The 23,660-nt window shown below is 46.1% G+C and overlaps 1 protein-coding gene and 1 long non-coding RNA gene across 3 annotated transcripts in view; one reads left to right on the forward strand and one right to left on the reverse strand.

The window, feature by feature from the left end:
• Window positions 1-23,660, forward strand: part of LOC100497990 (collagen type V alpha 3 chain) — a 132,058-nt gene that overhangs the window by 36,052 nt on the left and 72,346 nt on the right. For both annotated transcript variants that reach the window (XM_012953005.3, XM_004918818.4), the window contains exons 2-4: window positions 684-851; window positions 3,824-4,037; window positions 4,695-4,857. In XM_012953005.3, the coding sequence (XP_012808459.1) occupies window positions 684-851; window positions 3,824-4,037; window positions 4,695-4,857 (545 nt within the window). The remainder of the gene's footprint in view (window positions 1-683; window positions 852-3,823; window positions 4,038-4,694; window positions 4,858-23,660) is intronic.
• On the reverse strand, window positions 543-22,043 carry LOC116409816. Its single transcript, XR_004222090.1, has 2 exons — window positions 21,735-22,043; window positions 543-888 (listed from the first exon to the last, which is right to left on the reverse strand). It is a non-coding gene; the product is annotated as an uncharacterized LOC116409816 (long non-coding RNA).

Here is a 23,660-nt window from a genome sequence, read left to right on the forward strand (position 1 = left end):
TCGTATGCTTGCGCGAAAAAAACAGAAAGGTTTTCCCGCTGTTTACAGTAATTCGGTACAAAAATTTTGTGACTTTCAGATCGCCAATACCATATTATCGTGAATAATATGATTTTTTCGTAAGCATTTTTGTGATATTTGCGATCTTAAGAAATTATCGTATCCAATCCAAATTTTTCCCATTCGGGATTCAAACTCGTGTTTTAATGAATAACCCCCATAGTGTGATATTATGTAAAATTAGTTATTTTGCTACTACAGCGCTGCGTACATAAGTAGCGCTTTATAAATAAAGATATACATACATACATACATACTTACTACTACTCGGATATGGATCCTCTATGGGGGAAAGTATTATGCTGCCATTTCTAGTTTCTTTCTGGCAAAATGAAAAGGCAAGTATTCAATACTCGTAGGGAATCATACCATATTAACAAAAACTCATTAATATATACTACCCTGCTGCCTGGAGAAACCTGTGGATGATTTAGATGTGAGATAAGGAAGCGTAATGTTGAGGAAATAAACCACTGAGCATGATTACATGATTAATCTTTAATGTGGTAGAAAATAACAACATGGACGAAGCTTGAAATAGGGTTACTAATACAACGACTGTTATTTGATGGTAGTGCCCATTTTCTCTGCTTTGCTGACCCTCTGTCTTGTTCTCTTCTTAGCTTCCCATGTGGATATTCTAAAAGCTCTTGAACTCCGTGAAGGCAACAGAGGAGTAACGCTTGCATCAGGACTTTGCACACAGCGACAGGGGGTTGAGGAGACGGATATCGCTTACCGGCTGGAAAACAGAACGCACTTCAGTGCTCCCACCAAGCAACTATTCCCAGGTGTGTCCTTCAAGCTTGTGATGTTGTACCATTTAGTCTGAGGGAAAAGTGCAAAAGGATAAAGCACAAGGCAAAAATTGTTTTGTTGAGTTTTCTGGAACGGTCATATAAGGAAAACACAAACCTTAGGGAAGAAATAGCCTATAAGAGCCACCTATTGTTCTGACCCTGTTCATCAGCTACTCGTGTGCCTCCAGGTCTTTCCCTCCACCCTAAGGGCTCTGGCACACGGGGAGATTAGTCGCCCGCGACAAAACTCCCTGTTTGCGGGCGACTAATCTCCCCGAGTTGCCATGACCCGCCACCCCACCGGCGAACATGTAAGTTGCCGGCGGGATGGCACACGCGGCAGCGCGATTTCCCGAAATCGCAGAAAAAGTCTCGCGAATCTGCTACTATAGGCACCATCTCTACCTACTATACCTGCTATCCCACAGCCACAGTCCCTTCCCAGAGGCTATTATCCCCCCACTGCTACTATAGGCACCATCTCTCCCTACTATACCTGCTATCCCACAGCCACAGTCCCTTCCCAGAGGCTATTATCCCCCCACTGCTACTATAGGCACCATCTCTCCCTACTATACCTGCTATCCCACAGCCCCAGTCCCTTCCCAGAGGCTATTATCCCCCCACTGCTACTATAGGCACCATCTCTCCCTACTATACCTGCTATCCCACAGCCCCAGTCCCTTCCCAGAGGCTATTATCCCCCCACTGCTACTATAGGTACCATCTCTCCCTACTATACCTGCTATCCCACAGCCTCAGTCCCTTCCCAGAGGCTATTATCCCCGACTATCCGACTAACAAATGGCCTCCTTTCGGCTAAAGCCAAAAAACACTACTCGCTACTAATACTTCTCGATCTCTCTGCTGCTTTTGACACTGGATCACCCTCTTCTCCTCCAGACTCTCTGCTCTCTTGGCCTTCATGACACTGCCTTATCCTGGTTTTCATCTTATCTCTCAGATCGACCCTGAGAATGGGGAATCATCTTCTCCCTTGCCTCTTTCTGTCAGGGTTCCCCAAGGCTCTGTGCTGGGCCCCTTACTATTTTCTCTCTATACCTCCTCACTTGGCAAACTAATCAATTCTTTTGGCTTTCAGTACCACCTCTATGCTGATGATACTCAGATCTATCTTTCTTCTCCTGATCTCAAGCCAGAGCTTCTAACTCGCGTTTCTTCCTGCCTGTCCGCTATCTCCACTTGGATGTCACAGCGTTACCTTAAATTAAACCTCTCAAAAACTGAACTGGTTCTCTTTCCCCCATCCAACGCCCACATTGTTCCTGGGGTATCTATAACGGTTAACAATTCTACCATCACCCCATCTTCCCAGGCCCGGTGCCTTGGGGTTATCCTTGATTCTGCCCTGTCCTTCACCCCTCATATCCAATCACTTATCAAATCATGTCACTTTCACCTAAGAAATATCTCCAAAATCCGATCATTTATCACCCAAGATGCTGCCAAAATTCTTATTCACTCTCTTATAATATCTTGCCTGGACTACTGTAACTCCCTATTAATTGGCCTTCCCCTCCAAAGACTGTCCCCTCTCCAGTCCATAATGAATACTGCTGCCAGGCTCATACACCTCTCCAACCGCTCCTCCTCTGCCATGCCACTCTGCCAATCCCTGCACTGGCTTCCCATACCATCCAGGATAAAATTCAAACTATTGACCCTCACATTTAAAGCAGTCCATAACTCTGCCCCACCCTACATCTCTGAACTCATCTCTAGGTACCATCCAACCCGCTTGTTACGCTCCTCTACTGACCTGCTGCTCAACTCCTCTCTCATTCCCTCTTCACATGCTCGCATTCAAGACTTTGCAAGGGCTGCCCCCCTTCTCTGGAATTTGCTCCCACAAACTGTCAGACTTTCTCCCAATCTCTCTGCCTTCAAGAGATCTCTAAAAACACATTTATTTAGAGAGGCTTACCCTAATCTAGTTTAGCAATACCCTGTGCCACACCTCTCACAACTCTGGTCATGCCCATTCCCACACCTTGTGTCTCAACCCTTTCTCCTTGTAGATTGTAAGCTCTTTTGGGCAGGGCTCTCTTCCCCTCTTGTATCGGTTACTGATTGCTTTATATGTTACTCTGTATGTGCAATGTATGAAACCCACTTATTGTACAGCGCTGCGGAATATGTTGGCGCTTTATAAATAAATGTTAATGTAATGTAATGTAATTATCCCCCCACTGCTACTATAGGCACCATCTCTCCCTACTATACCTGCTATCCCACAGCCCCAGTCCCTTCCCAGAGGCTATTATCCCCCCACTGCTACTATAGGCACCATCTCTCCCTACTATACCTGCTATCCCACAGCCTCAGTCCCTTCCCAGAGGCTATTATCCCCCAACTGCTACTATAGGCACCATCTCTCCCTACTATACCTGCTATCCCACAGCCCCAGTCCCTTCCCAGAGGCTATTATCCCCCCACTGCTACTATAGGCACCATCTCTCCCTACTATACCTGCTATCCCACAGCCCCAGTCCCTTCCCAGAGGCTATTATCCCCCCACTGCTACTATAGGCACCATCTCTCCCTACTATACCTGCTATCCCACAGCCCCAGTCCCTTCCCAGAGGCTATTATCCCCCCACTGCTACTATAGGCACCATCTCTCCCTACTATACCTGCTATCCCACAGCCGCAGTCCTTTTACCCTGCCCTTCCCCCAGTGCTGCTCAAATTATGATGATCGTAACAAGTTTCCTATGTTGTGTGTACACTGTATGTGTGACCAGGATTAAGAAGGAAAAGGATGGAAATAATGATGAGAAAAAAAAAATATAATGAGAAAGAACATTTAAAATGAGAAAACAATTTTGTAAATTCACTAGTCTTTATGCCGGTCAATGCAATAAACATGGCCAGTTTTGATCATGATCATGACTTTAGAACAGGTAGAATTTCTCCTGAATCGTATTTTTTCTACTCTGCAGATGATCCATTCCCTGAAGACTTCTCTATACTTGTCACTCTGAAGGCCAGAAAAGGAGCTCAATTCTTCTTGTTCTCTATTTATAATGAGGATGGCGTCCAGCAGCTTGGCATGGAGATAGGGCGTTCCCCTGTGTTTGTGTATGAGGACCATAATGGCAAACCAACCCCTGAACACTATCCCTTCTTCAAAAAGATCAACTTGGCTGATGGCAAGTGAGTAACAGGGCAGCAAAGGAGGACATCTTCCTTTTGTGATGGTGGTTTTTTAACCATGTACACAGTGAACCCCTTAATTACTGCCGGTATTATTAATGGTAAAATTTGCCAACCCTAGATGCCATAGACAGTCACTATTTATTGTGTTGGTGGGGGGCTGTTCAAGCATCTGTACACTTGAATTTCCAGGGCCTATTTTGAAGCCCAGGCCAGGCCTTGGTAGGTGGTAGTTCATAAGTCGTACAATTGTACAATTTTCAGTGGTGTAAAAGGGTAAGACACACAAGGTACCCAAGGTAGACTTTGCTTTATGCCTTGGGCCTGTGTATTGTGTACAACAGCCAACAGCACTGCCCTCATATCACAAAATTTAAGACTCCAGCAGGAAATACAACCATGGTATTGGTGCATCACTTATGATTTTAGGGGCTCATTTACAAAACTGAATTTGAATGGAATGGAACTGAATGGAAAGCACTCACCATCCCCTCAGGTCATGTGTTAAATACAGGGCTTCCCTGTGCCTGAACATTGTGCCCTGTCTCGTATTGTTAATCCAACTATATAGACATTATAGTCACCTGGAACAGGAGATGATTCATTGATACACAGGAGACTCTAATAACACTGTGGCCTATTGGTCCTCCATTCCAGGTGGCACCGGATAGCACTTAGCGTGGAAGGGAAAAATGCGACCATGATTGTTGACTGTGAGAAGGTGCAGAGTCACACGTTGGACCGGGGCAGTAATCCCATCATTAGCACAGAAGGGGTGACTTTGTTTGGAACCAGACTGCTTGATGAAGAAGTGTTTGAGGTAACGAAGACCATAATATTATAATTGAATTGTAACTGGTTTCACCTTGTTATCATGACAGTCTTACTGTACATCAAGCGGGGTATTCCCCTTAACAATAACATATAATGTAGATATTTGATAACTAAGATAATTTGCTGTTTGTCATCATTTGTTGTGCAGCTCTTCTGTGTGGAATTTAAAACTGTCCTTTGGTTGTTAGGGTCCCACTGATCCTAGCAACCAGGATAGGTTTAAGTGTTAGACTAGAAAATAAACAGGAGATGGAATAAACAATGCTAAAAACACGGCGATTACACGGCTTAAAGTTTAAGCACAAAGTTGATCGGCTATGAGCGGAAATGTAATAGGATATAAGACATGAGAAGGAATGAAAGGGTGAGCCCTTAATAGCCAGTACCAGGGAGGAATGTATGCATGCCTGCTCAGAAGTCATATTCAGCAGTATCTTGTAGTGCCGAGTCCCCAGGCAAAGTCACAAGGGCAGAAATGGATCTTTCCCATGAGCTGAACATTTTGTTGTGGTTGAAACAATGTTCTACGTAGTGATGAGGGCTCTCCCTGGGGAAGCCGTGTGGGATGGGAGTTTTACATGGACATCTGCCTGAGCGGAATTTTATATGTTGTGATGGAGAAGATAATGATCAGGGAGAAGAGGAAGGAGGTGTGTGAGAGAGGGGAAAGGAGAAAAGAGGTGTGTGAGAGAGGGAGAGGGGGAATGAATTGTGTGAGAGAGGGGGAATAAAGTGTGTGAGAGAGGGGAGAGGGGGAATGAATTGTGTGAGAGAGGGGGAATAAAGTGTGTGAGAGAGGGGAGAGGGGGAATGAATTGTGTGAGAGAGGGGGAATAAAGTGTGTGAGAGAGGGGAGAGGGGGAATGAATTGTGTGAGAGAGGGGGAATAAAGTGTGTGAGAGAGGGGAGAGGGGGAATGAATTGTGTGAGAGAGGGGGAATAAAGTGTGTGAGAGAGGGAATGAATTGTGTGAGAGAGGGGGAATAAAGTGTGTGAGAGAGGGGAGAGGGGGAATGAATTGTGTGAGAGAGGGGGAATAAAGTGTGTGAGAGAGGGGAGAGGGGGAATGAATTGTGTGAGAGAGGGGGAATAAAGTGTGTGAGAGGGGAGAGGAAGAAACAGGTGTGTGAGAGAAGGGAGAGGGGGAATGAAGTGTGTGAGAGAGGGGAGAGGAGGAGGGAAGTGTGTGAGAGAGGGGAGAGGAGGAGGGAAGTGTGTGAGAGAGGGGAGAGCAGTAAAGAGGTGTGTGAGAGAGGGAAGAGGAAGAAACAGGTGTGTGAGAGAGGGGAGAGGAGGAAGGAGGTGTGTGAGAGAGGGGAGAGGAGGAAGGAGGTGTGTGAGAGAGGGGAGAGGAGGAAGGAGATGTGAGAGAGGGGGAAGGAAGAAACAGGTGTGTGAGAGAGGGGAAAGGAGGAAGATGGTGTGAGAGAGGGGAGAACAGTAAAGAGGTGTGTGAGAGAGGGAAGAGGAGGAAGGAGATGTGAGAGAGGGAAGAGGAAGAAACAGGTGTGTGAGAGGGGAGAGGAGGAAGGAGGAGTGTGAGAGAGGGGAGAGGAGGAAGGAGATGTGTGAGAGAGGGGAGAGGAGGAAGGAGGTGTGTGAGAGAGGGGAGAGGAGGAAGGAGATGTGTGAGAGAGGGGAGAGGAGGAAGGAGATGTGTGAGAGAGGGGAGAGGAGGAAGGAGATGTGTGAGAGAGGGGAGAGGAGGAAGGAGGTGTGTGAGAGAGGGGAGAGGAGGAAGGAGGTGTGTGAGAGAGGGGAGAGGAGGAAGGAGGTGTGTGAGAGAGGGGAGAGGAGGAAGGAGGTGTGTGAGAGAGGGGAGAGGAGGAAGGAGGTGTGTGAGAGAGGGGAGAGGAGGAAGGAGGTGTGTGAGAGAGGGGAGAGGAGGAAAGAGGTGGGTGAGAGAGGGGAGAAGAGGAAGGAGGTGTGTGTAGGAGGGGAGAGAAGAGATAAGGTGTATGACAGTGGGGGGAGAAGGAAGTAAGCATGTGAGAGAGGGGAGAGTAGGAAGGAAGTATATGAGAGAGAGGATAGGGGGAAGGAATTATGTGTGAGAGGGGAGAGGAGGAAGGAAGTATATAAGAGAGGATAGGGGGAAGGAATTATGTGAGAGAGGGGAGAGGAGGAAGGAAGTAGGTGAGAGAGGGGAGAGGAGGAAGGAAGTAGGTGAGAGAGGGGAGAGGAGGAAGGAATTAGGTGAGAGAGGGAAGAGGAGGAAGGAAGTAAATGAGAGAGGGGAGAGGGGGAAGGAAGTAAATGAGAGAGGGGAGAGGGGGAAGGAGGTGTGTGAGGGAAGAAGAAGAAATAGATGTGTGTGAGAAAGAACAAATATTCCAATATTCACAATTTTCTTCTCTCACTACTAACTTGTTACTACTGACCATAGTGTGTGTGATAGGGATCTTAAATTGTAAGCTTCACTGGTGCGGGGAGTGATAGAGATGATTTATAAACTCTGTCAGAACTATATAAATAAAGCATAACAGTAGTAATTATAGCACTGACTGACTGAAATGTTCTAATGTAATGTGACCTTATGGCAGCTAAGATCAATATTATTCCTTGGGATAATCATGGTACCTAGAGTTGTACTGCTAGCAATGAAATACACTCCACCTGGGCCAAGGCAGCACTTTACTGTAAGTGTGTCTCTTGCAGCAGATCCCATTGGCTCGGGGCTGTGTTTACTCTTGTGCTTGGGATCAGTCCAGGGAAGAGAGAGTTTTATGCACATTGAATTGTGTCAAACAAGAGAGTGTGTAACCAGCTGGAGCTCTGACCTGCAACCTTGGAAATGCTCAGGATCTCGGCCAAACAATTCGTCCATAGTCTGCCAACATCAATAATTTCTCTTTGTGAAAGACAGGAATTACATTTAATGGATGAGACAGATACAGTCATCCAATAGAGGGAAAGGTTTGTTGTGAAAGTCAAAAAATAAACATGAGATTTTCTATTAAAGTGAGTGAGAGACTTATAGACATGGTTATAAGGAGAATTGGGGGGGGTGTATATAGTAAGGGGTTGGAATTATAGGGAGGGGTTATATAGTGTAATAGGATGAGTGATAGGGAGGGGTTACATGGAGAAATAGGAAGGGTTATAGGGATGGTTATATCAATGATCCCCAAACAGTGGCTCGGGGGCAACATGTTGCTCCCCAACCCCTTGGATGTTGCTCTCAGTGCCCCTAAACCAGGCAGTTATTTTTGAATTCCTGACTTGTTGGCAAGTTTTGGTTGAATAAAAACAAGATTTACTACCAAATAAAGCCCCCTGTAAGCTGATAGGGTGCATAGAGGTCCCTAATAGCCAATCACAGCCCTTATTTGGCACCTCCATGAAATTTTATGGTGCTTGTGTTGCTCCCCAAGCCTTTTTACATTTGACTGTGGCTCATGAGTAAGAAAGGTTGGGGACCCCTGGGTTAAATGAAGCAGAAGGTGGCATTATATGAAGGGGTTATATTGGACAATAGGAGGAGTTATAGGGGTTAAATTGGGCAATAGGACGAGTTGTAAGAAAGGTTATATTGAGCTATAGTAGGCATTATAAGGAGAAGTTATATGGAGCAATAGGAGTAAATATAGATAGAGGTTATATAGATTAATAGAAGGAGTTATTGGGAGAGGTTATATGTGGCAATAGAAGGAGCTATAATAAGGGATATATGGAGCAATAAGAGTAGTTATAGGTAAGGGTCATAGAGATTAATATGGGGAGCTAGGGAAGGGTTATATTAAGAAAAGAAGGAGTTAAATAAAAAGGTTATGTAGAGCAACATGTTAGTATTATAGAGTATTAGCAGGCGTTATCGGGGTTATAAAAGTATAAAATGGGGGAAATATGCAGCATTGGATTAATATCAGGCACCACCCTAGGCATGCCCTTCCACAGCCCCCTCTTCTACCCTGATGCCTGTGCAATATAATCTATGTATATGTGTCAGTCAGGAGAGGGATACCCCACTCCCCATAAGCTCTGCCACTGGATCTTGCACAAGTGTCCAGCAAGGGGATTAAACAATTACAGATTGTATTTTTCTATATGTATTTAAAGACTGCTCTCTGAAGCTACTGGGGCCCTTGGGTTCCCATATAGGAAACAATGATCCTGGATATAAGGAGCAATAGTGTGAGCATTAGGAAGGCTTATGGTGTGGCATTTATTCAATCTGGGTGCTGAAATAGGAAAAAATAGTACTGTAAATGTTTCTGGTATAATTTGGGTGCCAGGGGTATAACTAAAGAATAAGCAGAGCCATGTTTATGAAAAAGTCTTATTGCCAAGTTTAGGGGAGCCCAAGATTCAGCACAATTTACCAACCTCTTTGTATAGCATGGCGGCCATTCAGGAAAGAGCATATATCATAGATTGAAGCTGCCTCTAATTATGTAAAACGAAATGTGTATCACTGATTATACCTGATTACTTCAATGGAAATATCAGGAAATTACATTTAGCCTTTAGACATATCTTATTACTTGCTTTCACTGAAATCTTTTCTCACGCTCAGCATGTATTGACTCATATGGTTACAGACAACCTCATGCAGTTTTATGTTCCAACCCTATATAGCAATATATATATAGTGATCTGTAAAGCCCCAGTCTCCTCTAAGTCTGCTTTTCTCCCTCCCTGCCCCTTTTTCCTAAATATTTTAGTTCACCAGGGAGAAAGAAATAGTTTCAAGTGCCAGAAATCTCGAATGCCTTGTCAGCGTGAAGCCAGGAAAAAGGGCGGGGAGTCAGATGAGGGGACTAAAGGCAGCTACACCCCAATTAGCAACAATTTCATTCTAAATTTATCTCATAATAGTCTTTTCCTGTCCCATTTCTTGTTAGAACAACATAAAATATTATTCTTATAAACCATTAACCTCAGTGACCATAAATATTGCCATTATATTGTTTTAGTACAGAGTTCGATCTCCTTTGTCATAGTTTTATGGTATACAGTATGTCTCTCAGTATAGGCTATTAGAAATTGTAGGTATTGTAACACAATAGGAGGGCTAAGGTGAGTGATGTACATACAACCACACTAAGACAATGGAAGCTTAAGTATGCTGGTGCTTTATAAATATGTGTAAATAATAATAATAATATAATAATATACAAGAATTTTACAAGATATCCTAGAGACAAACTCAGATTTGCTGATTCTCAGTGTGAACACTGCTTCATGGGACTATTGCCTATCCCTTGGGCAGGCCTCTGGCACACACAAGAATAGATGATATCACTCTTGGGTGTGAATAAATGAGTGGGCACAGGAACCTTATCTCAAAATAGAAACGCATATTGTTTTGGTAAGCAGCAACTTCATAAATGTTATGACCTCAGCTAAAAAGTCCTTAGGATAGGGCCTCTGTGCTCAGATACTGCTCCTACGGCTCCTAACAAGGTTTAAGGTATTTAGAAAGATTGCAGTCATCCTGCTATAGTTTGAAGGGGAATCCTAATTGTCTACCAGGCTGGGTCCCCTTAGCTCCTAACAAGGTTAAAGATATATAGAAACATTGGGGTAACAGTCACCCTCCTATAGTTCCAGGGGTACCCAGGGCACAAATAAGCACTCACCCCAAATCTCCCCCTAACTGGCCTTCAGGCTGGGCCCCCTTAGCCCATAACAAGGTTACAGATATATAGAAACATTGGGGTAACAGTCACCCTGCTATAGTTCCAGGGGTACCCAGGGCACAAATAAGCACTCACCCCAAATCTCCCCATAACTGGCCTTCAGGCTGGGCCCCCTTAGCTCCTAACAAGGTTAAAGATATATAGAAACATTGGGGTAACAGTCACCCTGCTATAGTTCCAGGGGTACCCAGGGCACAAATAAGCACTCACCCCAAATCCCCCCCTAACTGGCCTTCAGGCTGGGCCCCCTTAGCCCATAACAAGGTTACAGATATATAGAAACATTGGGGTAACAGTTGCCCTGCTATAGTTCCAAGGGTACCCAGGGCACAAATAAGCACTCACCCCAAATCTCCCCATAACTGGCCTTCAGGCTGGGCCCCCTTAGCTCCTAACAAGGTTAAAGATATATAGAAACATTGGGGTAACAGTCACCCTGCTATAGTTCCAGGGGTACCCAGGGCACAAATAAGCACTCACCCCAAATCCCCCCCCTAACTGGCCTTCAGGCTGGGCCACCTTAGCCCATAACAAGGTTACAAATATATAGAAACATTGGGGTAACAGTCACCCTGCTATAGTTCCAGGGGTACCCGGGGCACAAATAAGCACTCACCCCAAATCTCCCCCTAACTGGCCTTCAGGCTGGGCCCCCTTAGCCCATAACAAGGTTACAGATATAGAGAAACATTGGGGTAACAGTCACCCTGCTATAGTTCCAGGGGTACCCAGGGCACAAATAAGCACTCACCCCAAATCTCCCCCTAACTGGCCTTCAGGCTGGGCCCCCTTAGCCCATAACAAGGTTACAGATATATAGAAACATTGGGGTAACAGTCACCCTGCTATAGTTCCAGGGGTACCCAGGGCACAAATAAGCTCTCACCCCAAATCCCCCCTAACTGGCCTTCAGGCTGGGCCCCCTTAGCCCATAACAAGGTTACAGATATATAGAAACATTGGGGTAACAGTCACCCTGCTATAGTTCCAGGGGTACCCAGGGCACAAATAAGCTCTCACCCCAAATCCCCCCCTAACTGGCCTTCAGGCTGGGCCCCCTTAGCCCATAACAAGGTTAAAGATATATAGAAACATTGGGGTAACAGTCACCCTGCTATAGTTCCAGGGGTACCCAGGGCACAAATAAGCACTCACCCCAAATCTCCCCCTAACTGGCCTTTAGGCTGGGCCCCCTTAGCCCATAACAAGGTTACAGATATATAGAAACATTGGGGTAACAGTCACCCTGCTATAGTTCCAGGGGTACCCAGGGCACAAATAAGCACTCACCCCAAATCTCCCCCTAACTGGCCTTCAGGCTGGGCCCCCTTAGCCCATAACAAGGTTACAGATATATAGAAACCTTGGGGTAACAGTCACCCTGCTATAGTTCCAGGGGTACCCGGGGCACAAATAAGCACTCACCCCAAATCCCCCCCTAACTGGCCTTCAGGCTGGGCCCCCTTAGCCCATAACAAGGTTACAGATATATAGAAACATTGGGGTAACAGTCACCCTGCTATAGTTCCAGGGGTACCCGGGGCACAAATAAGCACTCACCCCAAATCTCCCCCTAACTGGCCTTCAGGCTGGGCCCCCTTAGCCCATAATAAGGTTACAGATATATAGAAACATTGGGGTAACAGTCACCCTGCTATAGTTCCAGGGGTACCCGGGGCACAAATAAGCACTCACCCCAAATCTCCCCCTAACTGGCCTTCAGGCTGGGCCCCCTTAGTCCATAACAAGGTTAAAGATATATAGAAACATTGGGGTAAGTCACCCTGCTATAGTTCCAGGGGTACCCAGGGCACAAATAAGCACTCACCCCAAATCTCCCCCTAACTGGCCTTCAGGCTGGGCCCCCTTAGCCCATAACAAGGTTACAGATATATAGAAACATTGGGGTAAGTCACCCTGCTATAGTTCCAGGGGTACCCAGGGCACAAATAAGCACTCACCCCAAATCTCCCCCTAACTGGCCTTCAGGCTGGGCCCCCTTAGCCCATAACAAGGTTACAGATATATAGAAACATTGGGTAACAGTCACCCTGCTATAGTTCCAGGGGTACCCAGGGCACAAATAAGCACTCACCCCAAATCCCCCCCTAACTGGCCTTCAGGCTGGGCCCCCTTAGCCCATAACAAGGTTACAGATATATAGAAACATTGGGGTAACAGTCACCCTGCTATAGTTCCAGGGGTACCCAGGGCACAAATAAGCACTCACCCCAAATCTCCCCATAACTGGCCTTCAGGCTGGGCCCCCTTAGCTCCTAACAAGGTTAAAGATATATAGAAACATTGGGGTAACAGTCACCCTGCTATAGTTCCAGGGGTACCCAGGGCACAAATAAGCACTCACCCCAAATCCCCCCCTAACTGGCCTTCAGGCTGGGCCCCCTTAGCCCATAACAAGGTTACAGATATATAGAAACATTGGGGTAACAGTCACCCTGCTATAGTTCCAGGGGTACCCGGGGCACAAATAAGCACTCACCCCAAATCCCCCCCTAACTGGCCTTCAGGCTGGGCCCCCTTAGCTCCTAACAAGGTTAAAGATATATAGAAACATTGGGGTAACAGTCACCCTGCTATAGTTCCAGGGGTACCCAGGGCACAAATAAGCACTCACCCCAAATCCCCCCCCTAACTGGCCTTCAGGCTGGGCCACCTTAGCCCATAACAAGGTTACAAATATATAGAAACATTGGGGTAACAGTCACCCTGCTATAGTTCCAGGGGTACCCGGGGCACAAATAAGCACTCACCCCAAATCTCCCCCTAACTGGCCTTCAGGCTGGGCCCCCTTAGCCCATAACAAGGTTACAGATATATAGAAACATTGGGGTAACAGTCACCCTGCTATAGTTCCAGGGGTACCCAGGACACAAATAAGCACTCACCCCAAATCTCCCCCTAACTGGCCTTCAGGCTGGGCCCCCTTAGCCCATAACAAGGTTACAGATATATAGAAACATTGGGGTAACAGTCACCCTGCTATAGTTCCAGGGGTACCCAGGGCACAAATAAGCACTCACCCCAAATCCCCCCCTAACTGGCCTTCAGGTTGGGCCCCCTTAGCCCATAACAAGGTTACAGATATATAGAAACATTGGGGTAACAGTCACCCTGCTATAGTTCCAGGGGTACCCAGGGCACAAATAAGCACTCACCCCAAATCTCCCCCTAACTGGCCTTTAGGCTGGGCCCCCTTAGCCCATAACAAGGTTACAGATATATAGAAACATTGGGGTAACAGTCACCCTGCTATAGTTCCAGGGGTACCCAGGGCACAAATAAGCACTCACCCCAAATCTCCCCCTAACTGGCCTTCAGGCTGGGCCCCCTTAGCCCATAACAAGGTTACAGATATATAGAAACCTTGGGGTAACAGTCACCCTGCTATAGTTCCAGGGGTACCCGGGGCACAAATAAGCACTCACCCCAAATCCCCCCCTAACTGGCCTTCAGGCTGGGCCCCCTTAGCCCATAACAAGGTTACAGATATATAGAAACATTGGGGTAACAGTCACCCTGCTATAGTTCCAGGGGTACCCGGGGCACAAATAAGCACTCACCCCAAATCTCCCCCTAACTGGCCTTCAGGCTGGGCCCCCTTAGTCCATAACAAGGTTAAAGATATATAGAAACATTGGGGTAAGTCACCCTGCTATAGTTCCAGGGGTACCCAGGGCACAAATAAGCACTCACCCCAAATCTCCCCCTAACTGGCCTTCAGGCTGGGTCCCCTTAGCCCATAACAAGGTTACAGATATATAGAAACATTGGGGTAAGTCACCCTGCTATAGTTCCAGGGGTACCCAGGGCACAAATAAGCACTCACCCCAAATCTCCCCCTAACTGGCCTTCAGGCTGGGCCCCCTTAGCCCATAACAAGGTTACAGATATATAGAAACATTGGGGTAACAGTCACCCTGCTATAGTTCCAGGGGTACCCAGGGCACAAATAAGCACTCACCCCAAATCCCCCCCTAACTGGCCTTCAGGCTGGGCCCCCTTAGCCCATAACAAGGTTACAGATATATAGAAACATTGGGGTAACAGTCACCCTGCTATAGTTCCAGGGGTACCAAGGGCACAAAAAAGCACTCACCCCAAATCTCCCCCTAACTGGCCTTCAGGCTGGGCCCCCTTAGCCCATAACAAGGTTTCAGATATATAGAGAAACATTGGGGTAACAGTCACCCTGCTATAGTTCCAGGGGTACCCGGGGCACAAATAAGCACTCACCCCAAATCCCCCCCTAACTGGCCTTCAGGCTGGGCCCCCTTAGCCCATAACAAGGTTACAGATATATAGAAACATTGGGGTAACAGTCACCCTGCTATAGTTCCAGGGGTACCCAGGGCACAAATAAGCACTCACCCCAAATCCCCCCCTAACTGGCCTTCAGGCTGGGCCCCCTTAGCCCATAACAAGGTTACAGATATATAGAAACATTGGGGTAACAGTCACCCTGCTATAGTTCCAGGGGTACCAAGGGCACAAATAAGCACTCACCCCAAATCTCCCCCTAACTGGCCTTCAGGCTGGGCCCCCTTAGCCCATAACAAGGTTACAGATATATAGAAACATTGGGGTAACAGTCACCCTGCTATAGTTCCAGGGGTACCCGGGGCACAAATAAGCACTCACCCCAAATCTCCCCCTAACTGGCCTTCAGGCTGGGCCCCCTTAGCCCATAATAAGGTTACAGATATATAGAAACATTGGGGTAACAGTCACCCTGCTATAGTTCCAGGGGTACCCGGGGCACAAATAAGCACTCACCCCAAATCTCCCCCTAACTGGCCTTCAGGCTGGGCCCCCTTAGTCCATAACAAGGTTAAAGATATATAGAAACATTGGGGTAAGTCACCCTGCTATAGTTCCAGGGGTACCCAGGGCACAAATAAGCACTCACCCCAAATCTCCCCCTAACTGGCCTTCAGGCTGGGTCCCCTTAGCCCATAACAAGGTTACAGATATATAGAAACATTGGGGTAACAGTCACCCTGCTATAGTTCCAGGGGTACCCAGGGCACAAATAAGCACTCACCCCAAATCCCCCCCTAACTGGCCTTCAGGCTGGGCCCCCTTAGCCCATAACAAGGTTACAGATATATAGAAACATTGGGGTAACAGTCACCCTGCTATAGTTCCAGGGGTACCAAGGGCACAAATAAGCACTCACCCCAAATCTCCCCCTAACTGGCCTTCAGGCTGGGCCCCCTTAGCCCATAACAAGGTTACAGATATATAGAAACATTGGGGTAACAGTCACCCTGCTATAGTTCCAGGGGTACCCAGGGCACAAATAAGCACTCACCCCAAATCTCCCCCTAACTGGCCTTCAGGCTGGGCCCCCTTAGCCCATAACAAGGTTACAGATATATAGAAACCTTGGGGTAACAGTCACCCTGCTATAGTTCCAGGGGTACCCGGGGCACAAATAAGCACTCACCCCAAATCCCCCCCTAACTGGCCTTCAGGCTGGGCCCCCTTAGCCCATAACAAGGTTACAGATATATAGAAACATTGGGGTAACAGTCACCCTGCTATAGTTCCAGGTGTACCCGGGGCACAAATAAGCACTCACCCCAAATCTCCCCCTAACTGGCCTTCAGGCTGGGCCCCCTTAGCCCATAATAAGGTTACAGATATATAGAAACATTGGGGTAACAGTCACCCTGCTATAGTTCCAGGGGTACCCGGGGCACAAATAAGCACTCACCCCAAATCTCCCCCTAACTGGCCTTCAGGCTGGGCCCCCTTAGTCCATAACAAGGTTAAAGATATATAGAAACATTGGGGTAAGTCACCCTGCTATAGTTCCAGGGGTACCCAGGGCACAAATAAGCACTCACCCCAAATCTCCCCCTAACTGGCCTTCAGGCTGGGCCCCCTTAGCCCATAACAAGGTTACAGATATATAGAAACATTGGGGTAACAGTCACCCTGCTATAGTTCCAGGGGTACCCAGGGCACAAATAAGCACTCACCCCAAATCCCCCCCTAACTGGCCTTCAGGCTGGGCCCCCTTAGCCCATAACAAGGTTACAGATATATAGAAACATTGGGGTAAGTCACCCTGCTATAGTTCCAGGGGTACCCAGGGCACAAATAAGCACTCACCCCAAATCTCCCCCTAACTGGCCTTCAGGCTGGGCCCCCTTAGCCCATAACAAGGTTACAGATATATAGAAACATTGGGGTAACAGTCAACCTGCTATAGTTCCAGGGGTACCCAGGGCACAAATAAGCACTCACCCCAAATCCCCCCCTAACTGGCCTTCAGGCTGGGCCCCCTTAGCCCATAACAAGGTTACAGATATATAGAAACATTGGGGTAACAGTCACCCTGCTATAGTTCCAGGGGTACCAAGGGCACAAATAAGCACTCACCCCAAATCTCCCCCTAACTGGCCTTCAGGCTGGGCCCCCTTAGCCCATAACAAGGTTACAGATATATAGAAACATTGGGGTAACAGTCACCCTGCTATAGTTCCAGGGGTACCCGGGGCACAAATAAGCACTCACCCCAAATCTCCCCCTAACTGGCCTTCAGGCTGGGCCCCCTTAGCCCATAATAAGGTTACAGATATATAGAAACATTGGGGTAACAGTCACCCTGCTATAGTTCCAGGGGTACCCGGGGCACAAATAAGCACTCACCCCAAATCCCCCCCTAACTGGCCTTCATGCTGGGCCCCCTTAGCCCATAACAAGGTTACAGATATATAGAAACATTGGGGTAACAGTCACCCTGCTATAGTTCCAGGGGTACCCGGGGCACAAATAAGCACTCACCCCAAATCTCCCCCTAACTGGCCTTCAGGCTGGGCCCCCTTAGCCCATAATAAGGTTACAGATATATAGAAACATTGGGGTAACAGTCACCCTGCTATAGTTCCAGGGGTACCCGGGGCACAAATAAGCACTCACCCCAAATCTCCCCCTAACTGGCCTTCAGGCTGGGCCCCCTTAGTCCATAACAAGGTTAAAGATATATAGAAACATTGGGGTAAGTCACCCTGCTATAGTTCCAGGGGTACCCAGGGCACAAATAAGCACTCACCCCAAATCTCCCCCTAACTGGCCTTCAGGCTGGGTCCCCTTAGCCCATAACAAGGTTACAGATATATAGAAACATTGGGGTAAGTCACCCTGCTATAGTTCCAGGGGTACCCAGGGCACAAATAAGCACTCACCCCAAATCTCCCCCTAACTGGCCTTCAGGCTGGGTCCCCTTAGCCCATAACAAGGTTACAGATATATAGAAACATTGGGGTAACAGTCACCCTGCTATAGTTCCAGGGGTACCAAGGGCACAAATAAGCACTCACCCCAAATCTCCCCCTAACTGGCCTTCAGGCTGGGCCCCCTTAGCCCATAACAAGGTTACAGATATATAGAAACATTGGGGTAACAGTCACCCCGCTATAGTTCCAGGGGTACCCAGGGCACAAATAAGCACTCACCCCAAATCCCCCCCTAACTGGCCTTCAGGCTGGGCCCCCTTAGCCCATAACAGGGTTACAGATATATAGAAACATTGGGGTAACAGTCACCCTGCTATAGTTCCAGGGGTACCAAGGGCACAAATAAGCACTCACCCCAAATCTCCCCCTAACTGGCCTTCAGGCTGGGCCCCCTTAGCCCATAACAAGGTTACAGATACAGTATATAGAAACATTGGGGTAACAGTCACCCTGCTATAGTTCCAGGGGTACCCGGGGCACAAATAAGCACTCACCCCAAATCTCCCCCTAACTGGCCTTCAGGCTGGGCCCCCTTAGCCCATAATAAGGTTACAGATATATAGAAACATTGGGGTAACAGTCACCCTGCTATAGTTCCAGGGGTACCCGGGGCACAAATAAGCACTCACCCCAAATCTCCCCCTAACTGGCCTTCAGGCTGGGCCCCCTTAGTCCATAACAAGGTTAAAGATATATAGAAACATTGGGGTAAGTCACCCTGCTATAGTCCCAGGGGTACCCAGGGCACAAATAAGCACTCACCCCAAATCTCCCCCTAACTGGCCTTCAGGCTGGGTCCCCTTAGCCCATAACAAGGTTACAGATATATAGAAACATTGGGGTAAGTCACCCTGCTATAGTTCCAGGGGTACCCAGGGCACAAATAAGCACTCACCCCAAATCTCCCCCTAACTGGCCTTCAGGCTGGGTCCCCTTAGCCCATAACAAGGTTACAGATATATAGAAACATTGGGGTAACAGTCACCCTGCTATAGTTCCAGGGGTACCCAGGGCACAAATAAGCACTCACCCCAAATCCCCCCCTAACTGGCCTTCAGGCTGGGCCCCCTTAGCCCATAACAAGGTTACAGATATATAGAAACATTGGGGTAACAGTCACCCTGCTATAGTTCCAGGGGTACCAAGGGCACAAATAAGCACTCACCCCAAATCTCCCCCTAACTGGCCTTCAGGCTGGGCCCCCTTAGCTCATAACAAGGTTAGCTCCAGGGAACAAAATAGCACTGACCCTACTTTCCCACTGCAGTTCAGGAACATATGCTCTGTCTGTATAGCAACCCCTTTTGATTACGGGGGTAACCCTAAGATGCAAATAACCCTAGGAATTTATTTTCTAGGATTGCTCTTGGTTAGAGTTAGCTTGAGGGAACCCAAAGTTAAAATAGTATGTCATAAACAATATATGTGCAAATTATTAAAATAAGTCTCAACTGTGACAGTCTTGTATGGGGTAATGTGGGTTTAGTAGAAGTAAATAGAAACATGCTGTCATAAAATGCTACCTTTTCACCCAAAGAAGATATAACCTTTCTGCTGAAATAACAAGATAAAAGTTTTCTATTTGAATGATAATAGTAAATGGTAATACAATAATATGTTTAAAGGTAATGTCCACCTAAAACAAAAATTACCGACCCATGCTTTGTCACCTTGCAACATTAATTTCAATGAAATCTAAAAGATTTGCCTTTTCTAAGCATTTTGGAATGGGTTAGAATGTCAGTTCCAGTCTCTCTTGCTAAATCTCTACATTCCGTGCCTTTTGGGGCACTCCCATAGCATGTGGGCAGCTTTCACTCTTTCCATACCCTACTGTCCATAATGTTTATGACACAGCTGGATACTTGGACCATTATCATATTGCCACCCAGCTCAATCAAGTTCTTCCAGTCAATTAAAAACAATGACATCATGTGGCATTCCATGTTGACTTGTAATCATTCGTTTTGTGAGCTTTGTATTAGATCACTGCAGTGAATTGAGTTATTCAATGTAGCCTTTTTATTCAGTTCAGGCAACTGGCTTGATGCATAGAAATTAGCAAGACCTTACTCTAAGCTTTTCTAACTAAAGCTCCATAAACTGCTAAGTGCTATTTTTATAAGGAAAACTATACCCCAGAACAATGTTGGTCTCTATAAAAATATATCACATAAAACAGCTCTATATGTTAAGCCCTGCTTCATCTAAATAAACCATTTTCATAAAAATATACTTTATTAGTAGTATGTGCCATTGAGTTCTCCTAAACAGAAAATTATCATTTTAAGTACTAAGGGCCGCCCCCTGGGATCATAGGATTCACAGTGCACACAAACAAGCCAAGGGCACACATACATGCTAGGCCCCATCAGCCAATGAATGGACAGAGTTCTGCCTTTTACTCCCACACTACTTCCTGTTACAGTTAGAGCTGCATTACTTCCTGTCAGCTGATCTCTGAGGGAGCACACAGCCCATCAAAGAATCTTACCAAACTGGAAAATATATATATATAGAGCGAACCCAGGGTGGCACTCTGCTTCAACTCTTAGCTCGGGTGCAAGGTAAATGATTTAAGTATCCAAAAAAGACCAGCAACACCGAGTTATATCTCGGTGTTGCTGGTCTTTTTTGGATATATATATATATATATATATATATATATATATATCTCAGTAAATATTGGCTCTTTTACATCTTTTTTTTTTTATCCACCATTTAGTGATGGGCTGTGTGCTCCCTCAGAGATCAGCTGACAGGAAGTGATGCAGCTCTAATTGTAACAGGAAGTAGTGTGGGAGCAAAAGGTACTGCTCTGACCATTCATTGGCTGATGGGGCCTAGCATGTATGTGTGCCTTGGCTTGTTTGTGTGCACTGTGAATCCTATGATCCCAGGGGGCGGCCCTTAGTACTTAAACTGGCAGTCTTCTATTTAGGATTACCCAATGGTACATACTACTAAAAAAATATATTATTATGAAAATGTTTTATTAGGATGAAATAGAGGTTTTATATATGAGCTATTTTGTGCAATATATTTTTATAGAGACCTTGTGCCCAGAAGGCACTTAGTCATGAGCTGAGCAGATGAGCACCCAACATGCTTCCTGTCCTGGCGCAAAGTCACTAGTTCAACTTTCATGACCCCCCGCTCATCCTCCTCCCTAATCCTTAGGCCTCCCATGGAGTTTATTCAGGAAGGTTTCCAACATCCATAGTTGTTACCATGTTGACCCTTATTGTTATGCTCTTGGGAGCAGCTGTTGTAACTATCTTTTCCCACACTTTATCATTTTCTGAGGAGCTGATACCAGTTAATATTTTGCTGATTATAACGACACAGGAGGCTAGAAAATACAAAGCCCAAGAAAAAAAGGCTTCTTATAATTCTTGTTCACCAAGAGGCTAGAGAGAAGTCTGGATTGGGCAAAAGTGCAAACCAGGTTTCTTACTGAAATTAAAGGAAAAATATACCCCCGACCAATGTATTGCAGAAAACTACAGAAATGTAAAACCCTGCTTCATATAAATACATTTTCATAAAAATATACTTTTTTTAGTAGTATATCCCACTATGTAATCCTAAATAGAAAACTGCCATTTTAAGAATTAAGGACCACCTCCTGGGATCATATGATTCATGGTACACACAAACAAACTAAGACACACATTCTGTACATGTTAGGTAACATAAGCCAATTAATGGGCAAAGTTCTGACTTTTACTCTCACACTACTTCCTGTTACAGTTCGAGCTGCATTACTTCCTGTCAGCTGATCTCTGAGGGAGCACACAGCCCATATCACAAAATGGTGGCTCAAGGGAAAAGGTGTATTATTTACTGAGATATATATTCCAGTTTGGTAAGATTTTTTTAATAGGCCACTTACTTAACTTAATATGATATAAACTATCTGTTGGTTAAGTATTCTTTCTGGAGGTGTAGTTTACCTTTGATAGGGCTATCATCATTTTCAGCTGTAAAACCGTGAGGTTCCTCATTGCTCCACTGGGTCAGATTCAGCCAAATCTGCCTACCGCTCCTTTACACGACTATTGTATGTGGCAATATCTGCATTCCCGCTGGTGTACAGGGCTAAGAATAGTGCTTGGGCCTCTATGATAAAGCAGCAACGAGAATAATATTGTTACAGAGGGTTCCTCTATGGGCTACATGTGCTCATTACATCTGTGCTAAAAGTAGCAGGACTATCTATGAAGCCAAACTGGAAGAGCACACAGGACTGTTTCCTTCTGGCGAACTGCAGGATTTATTATCAGTTCTCAGTTGTTCCTGTGACTCAGAACCAGTTCCATCCACAGGCTCGCTTCCTATTTTGCTTGGTTTCTACCCACTATGAATCTGTGCTGAATGTGTGTCAGCTGCAGCTGTGCTGTGTGTGGGAACGGGACACTGCGATCTCCGTGAAGCAGAAGACAGAAGGTTCCCTAGTGAAATGATCCTGATGCAGAAAACCTATAGCAATGGCTGTATGCACCCTGGTGCTCAGCAGGGGGGTATCAGCTGTCGGTTATGCTGACCCAGTAGGAGATCACTAATGGAGAAGGCTGAACACAGCACAGAATATAATTCAGCATATCCTGGGGGGTTTAATGTCTAAGTTTCTGTTAGGTCTAGAGAGAGATCAAATATGGTGCCCTGTGTATATCATCATGGAAAAATCCCGCCCTTGAATATAAGGATTTATAGCTGTGATGCTTGCCCTCTCCTACTTTACCAAGTCCCAAGACTGATTTAGAAACATACAGGGCCCCAATCAGAAATCACAGGGCTCCATACTATTTAGTTGGTAGGGCTACCAACCCCAATCCTCAGTTTAGCCAAACATGCACGAGCTTGTCCATTCTCGACTAAGCACTATCTTTCTTGCAAATGCAAAATAGAAAGGTCTTAGCTGATGGTTGCATTCATGGCCCTGACTGGATTTCCACCTGTCCACGGCACCAACCCCTCTAACTGCGGCCCTAGGATCATAGGTGCTTAATTGAAGTTGCTACTAGTTAGCAACCAATTAGAACTTTGCTTTCATTTTCTGGCTTGTAACAAACTGTTCAAAAGTAATTGCTAGTTGGTTGTCAACTGCAATTGTGCAGTTTCACCATCATCATATTTATATAGTGCCAGCAGCAGGCCACGATGTAAATGGTGGCATGAAAAGAGAGCAGGTGATGTCAAAAGAGGCGGGGCTACAACACCACATAGAGCTAGAGGGTGGATTGAGGGGGGATTGGGGAAGGGATGAGGGAGAATTGGGGCAGGTGTCTGGGCCTGGGGCTACATTTAAGGATATTACAAAATGACTGGCAATTATATTGCCCTGGCCTTGGCAGGTGTTTCACTGGCTAGGCTGGTAAAACATTGGATGGGTGGCAACCCTAATGGCTTTACATAAATTTACAAAAAAACATGGGTTTTACTATCATTTAAGAAACAAAAGTTACAGAATAAAAATAGGGCCGTGCTCACAAGAGCTTACCATTTAGCACCTATATTAGTAAATCAGCCCCTTTAAGCACAGATAATCAGCTGGGGCATGATGAAATTTAAGGATAAAATGTGTGGGGGATGCAGAAAAGAGCATAGGGACCTCACTCAATTCTATTTAGCCTTAGTTTATTAAAGGGAGGGAGTTGTGATACTGTTTATCCTAGCTGATTCATACTCAGTGCCACTATGGAGTGCTGTTCTGTGACACAGTGCAGAATGATACAGCAGAACCAAGCAAAAGCTCATCAGTGTAAAGACAAATATGCACAGTAAGTGCCAGCAATAACCTATATTCCCTATAAACCTATTAGGATATTAGCAGCATTACTACTACACACTTTCTATTCCCTTGATCATGCCGGCTGTAG

The sequence above is a fragment of the Xenopus tropicalis genome, chromosome 3 (assembly GCF_000004195.4).
Source record: "Xenopus tropicalis strain Nigerian chromosome 3, UCB_Xtro_10.0, whole genome shotgun sequence".
Classification (NCBI taxonomy): Eukaryota; Metazoa; Chordata; class Amphibia; order Anura; family Pipidae; genus Xenopus; species Xenopus tropicalis.